The following is a 3818-nucleotide window of genomic DNA, read 5'->3' on the forward strand; positions in this document are numbered from 1 at the left end:
GGTGGCGGAGCTGATATCCCACCCATGGTTTGTCTGAATCTAGAGCCTGTATTACTAACATTACTACTAAATCTGACCTTATGTGGGAGCTCTATGGTCTATTAGGGTAACAAGACTCCCAGGGCCTCTTGCCTGCAGAGAGCCACAATAAACCCCATAGCTCAGGGCTCCTAGTCAGCTCTGTCATTGATCCAGTCATTCCTAAGCTCTCATTAAGCAGCCATGTATTAACAGTAACGGACAGACGAAATCATAAGATAGCTCTCAAACATAGACGGCAACAAAGCAGTATCTAAGTCTTTATTAATGTGAGTTTTTAAAAACAAATATCCATACCAGTGTGAGAGGTGAGCTTGGGACAAGAGGCTAAGTCAGGGGGGAAGGAATTCTGCTCTATTGGTAATAAAGCTCCAGGTTCATCCCATCATGGATTTCATCTGAAGTAAAGTGTTAAGGAGTCTTCACTGGGGGTTCCATCACCATCCCTCATCTACTCACAGCTAGATCCAGGTGCCCTAAAGACTCAGTACAAGGCTAAGGAAGTCATTTTGGACTGGGTTAATTTTGACTGAGGGGAAAAAAAACAATGAAAACTTTTTTTTTTTTTTTTTTAAAGAAAGTTCAGAGAACCACGGTAAACTCCACAGCTCAAGGCTCCCACTCTGCATAACAGACTTGCCTGAGTTTCACCCCTCCTGACCTCCTATCTAACAGGTGGAGCTCAGTAATATGTTGAACTTGAGTGACAAAGTCCTTCTAAGCCAAGTCAAACGAATTCACCAATAAACCACCCTCCTCCCCAATGAAATAATTCCGTAACAACTATTTTCTCAGTGCTTACCATGTACCATATTCTAAGTTAATACCTATGAGCTTAATATCAAACGTGCTTCAATACAGAACCAAGAAAACCAGGAATGGGTATGTAGACTCTTCCTCAAGAAGTCACACAAAGGATACAGTCCCCAAGAGACACGTGGTCCTTAAAAATCGTGTACCTATGGAAATAGAGACCTTTCAGAAAAAAGCCTAGAAAACTCTTCCCCCTAGAGGCAGGCTGAGCCCAGCGCTCCCCCACCCAAACCCTTCTGGCCTAGTCCCCAGTCCAGCCGGCAGCCCCACCACTGCACTCACCACTTCTTAAGAACAATCTTGTTCCAACGGGTGCCAGTTTGAGCCGCGATCAGTTTCTTAAGGTCCCCGATGGTGTCATCGGTGCTGGACGCAGCGAAGTTAAGGCAAATGGAAGGGAGAGGTAGAACGAGGAAGATGACATTCTAGGGCTGAGTGCATTACACTCTGCCGGGAGCCCATCCGCCCGCTCTCCTGGGTTTAACTAGAACCACCCGACAACACAGACCGGGCTGCCTGCCTCACGCTAAGCACCCCCAGCGAGCACTGCCTCTCGGGCCGTCGGTGGATACTTGCACTTTACGCGGACTTTCTTCCCCAGACGGTCGTTGCAAACAACCTCGATCATCCTGACCGGAGCTACGCGGGGTGGGAGGGAGGACAGCGGTCAGGACTTCTGGGGCCTCCCAGGTCCCAGAAGGCCCATCGTACAAATCTCCTAGGTCCCAGCCCTAAGACCCCGGCCTGGGTCTTCTGCTCACCTCCTCTAACCCCCAGACCTGAGTCCTCTTGGGCCCCAAGTACCGCGTCCCAGGACCCGGGATCCCAGACAGCAGCGCTTCCGCCACTTCACGTAGCCTGAAGGCCAGGCCCCAAGGCTCCCGGATTCACCTCCCACCGACTCGCGGACCCTCGGCGGCGACTGCCGGCCGCTGCCCGCGACTCAGGGCTTCTCACTTGACCCGCTCACCTGGAGTCGCCTCGAACCTGAAGACGCCACAACCTCTCCGCTCGAGCGCGGAAGCCCAGCCGAAGTCGACGCTGGGAACCGGAAGCGGAAGTGCGAGACCGCAAGCGCCCTCCCTTGTGTTCCGGGTACCTGTTAGAGCTGGGTCAGGTTCTTCAGGGTTCCGGGGCCGTTTGGGTCCTGCGGTTCATCCCCGCGGCTTTAGGGTTCAGTCGGAAGCCTGAGGTAGGAACAGGGTAGCGGTGGGCACGGAGCCGGGGACGAGCTTACCGGAGTCAGAGGTCAGGGGCCGACGCCCAGCCCGTAGGAAGCCGTTGTTTAAAGCCCCTTCGCTGTGGGTAGACCCAGTCAGCTGGTGGAAACTCCAGAGGGTCCCCCGGCGGCCTCTGGATGACCTCCAGTGCCTGAGCGCGAGGAAGCCTCGCTACAGCGTTAGGGCCACCGGGCAGAGGGTGCCCAGCCCTGCAGTCGTCCTGTCCCCGCCCCCGCATTCAGAACTCATAACCTCTTGCTCACCCCCCACCTCTGTTCGTCGCGACTGCTCCGCGGAGTCACGGGTCACAGACTCCATCCCACAAGCGAAGCCCCATCCTGGAATGGAGACCCTGTCGCGCACTAGCAATGCCTACTAGGAAGCTGAAAACCGCACAATCGTAAAATCTTTTGCTTTTGTGCTTTCCAGGAGCATTTTGTGTCTTATTCAAGGGTCATGAGGGCTGGTGGGACAGGACCCCCACCCCCCAAATTCAACCAGCTTCTGCCAGTGGACCTGATAGATAATTCCTTTTCAGCAGACAAAATTCTGAGCCTAAATTGATTCATTCTGAGAGGAAGCCACCGCTTTTCAACCTACCCAATCCACCTTCTCAAACTAGAATGTGAGATTAGGTAGAAGCTGAGAGGCCATCCTATGGAAACTGCAGATTCTATGTGCTCTGGTTTGGATATGATTAGAGAGTGTCTTCCAAGGATTGTTGGAAATTTGGTCCCCGGTGTGGTGATGTTGGGAAGTGGTGGAACCTTTAAAAGGTGGAGCCCAGTGGGAGGTGATTAGGTTATTGGAGGTAGTAATGCTAGTCTAGAAGAGTATGTTAGTTCCCTTCAGAGTGGACTGTTATGAAAGAGTGAGCCTATCCAGGTATGTTGAGACATTCTTATAATCCCAACTACTTGAGAGGCCAAGACAGAAGGATCACAAATTCAAGACCAGCCTGGGCAATTTAGTGAGGCCCTGCCTCAAAATAAAGAAGGCTGAGGCTAGTGGCAGTGGCTCTTGGCTGTAATCCCAGCAACTCAGGAGGCTGAGGCAGGAGGATCAAAAGTTCGAGGCCAGCCTCAGCACCTTAAGCAACTTAGTAAGACTCTGTCTCAAAATTAAAAGAACTAGGGATATAGCTCAGTGGTAAACTGCCCCTGGATTCCATCCCTAGTATGAAAAAAAAAAAAAAAAAAAAAAAGTGGGGGGGAGGACTAGTGGTAGAGCACTTGCCTAGCATGGATAAGGCCTTGGGTTCAATCCCCAGTACCACCAAGGAAATAAAACCAACCAACAAAAAACAACCCGCAATGTGATAGCATCATATATATATAAAATACAGGCATGGTAGTACATACCTCCACACTGCTTGGGAGGCCAGGTTGGGAAGATCACTTAAGCCCTGGAGTTTGAGATAAGTCTGGGCAATTTAACAACCCCCCTTCCTCCCCCAAAAAAAGAGTTTGCAGAAGAATGGATAGATTAAGAGAAACTGGAAGTTTGAGGGTAAGGTAAGGGGATTGATACATCTGGAGAAGTTTGAAAGCAACGTGTCTTTGTGTTCACATAGAAATACTGGGTTACACAGGTCTTTGACAGTCCTTATCACTAGATGGTGGAATTGCTGAGAGTCTGATTTTCTTTTTAATACTTTTTGGTGTTTTACAGATTTTTAACATGAACACATTTTATTTTATTTTTTTAAAATATTTATTTATTTATTTCAGTTTTCGGCGGACACAA

At 50.0% G+C, this 3818-nt stretch overlaps 1 protein-coding gene across 1 annotated transcript; it reads right to left on the bottom strand.

Moving 5' to 3' along the window:
• Positions 1-286: 286 nt before the first annotated feature.
• On the bottom strand, positions 287-1934 carry Ubl5 (ubiquitin like 5). Its single transcript, XM_027955187.2, has 5 exons — positions 1823-1934; positions 1425-1491; positions 1135-1218; positions 961-998; positions 287-437 (listed from the first exon to the last, which is right to left on the bottom strand). The coding sequence occupies exons 2-5, from the start codon at positions 1478-1480 to the stop codon at positions 394-396; spliced, it is 222 nt and encodes a 73-aa protein (XP_027810988.1). The 5' UTR covers positions 1481-1491; positions 1823-1934; the 3' UTR covers positions 287-393.
• Positions 1935-3818: the final 1884 nt, after the last annotated feature.

Source organism: Marmota flaviventris, chromosome 1 (assembly GCF_047511675.1).
Source record: "Marmota flaviventris isolate mMarFla1 chromosome 1, mMarFla1.hap1, whole genome shotgun sequence".
Classification (NCBI taxonomy): domain Eukaryota; kingdom Metazoa; phylum Chordata; class Mammalia; order Rodentia; family Sciuridae; genus Marmota; species Marmota flaviventris.

Coding starts and splice junctions, on each gene's coding strand:
- Ubl5 (XM_027955187.2), bottom strand. CDS start 1,480: ATGATCGAGGTTGTTTGCAACGACCGTCTGGGGAAGAAAGTCCGCGTA. Junction 1,219..1,424: donor AAAGTCCGCGTAAAGTGCAA/GTATCCACCGAC, acceptor CGCTGCGTCCAG/CACCGATGACACCATCGGGG. Junction 999..1,134: donor AAGATTGTTCTTAAGAAGTG/GTGAGTGCAGTG, acceptor CTATTTCCATAG/GTACACGATTTTTAAGGACC.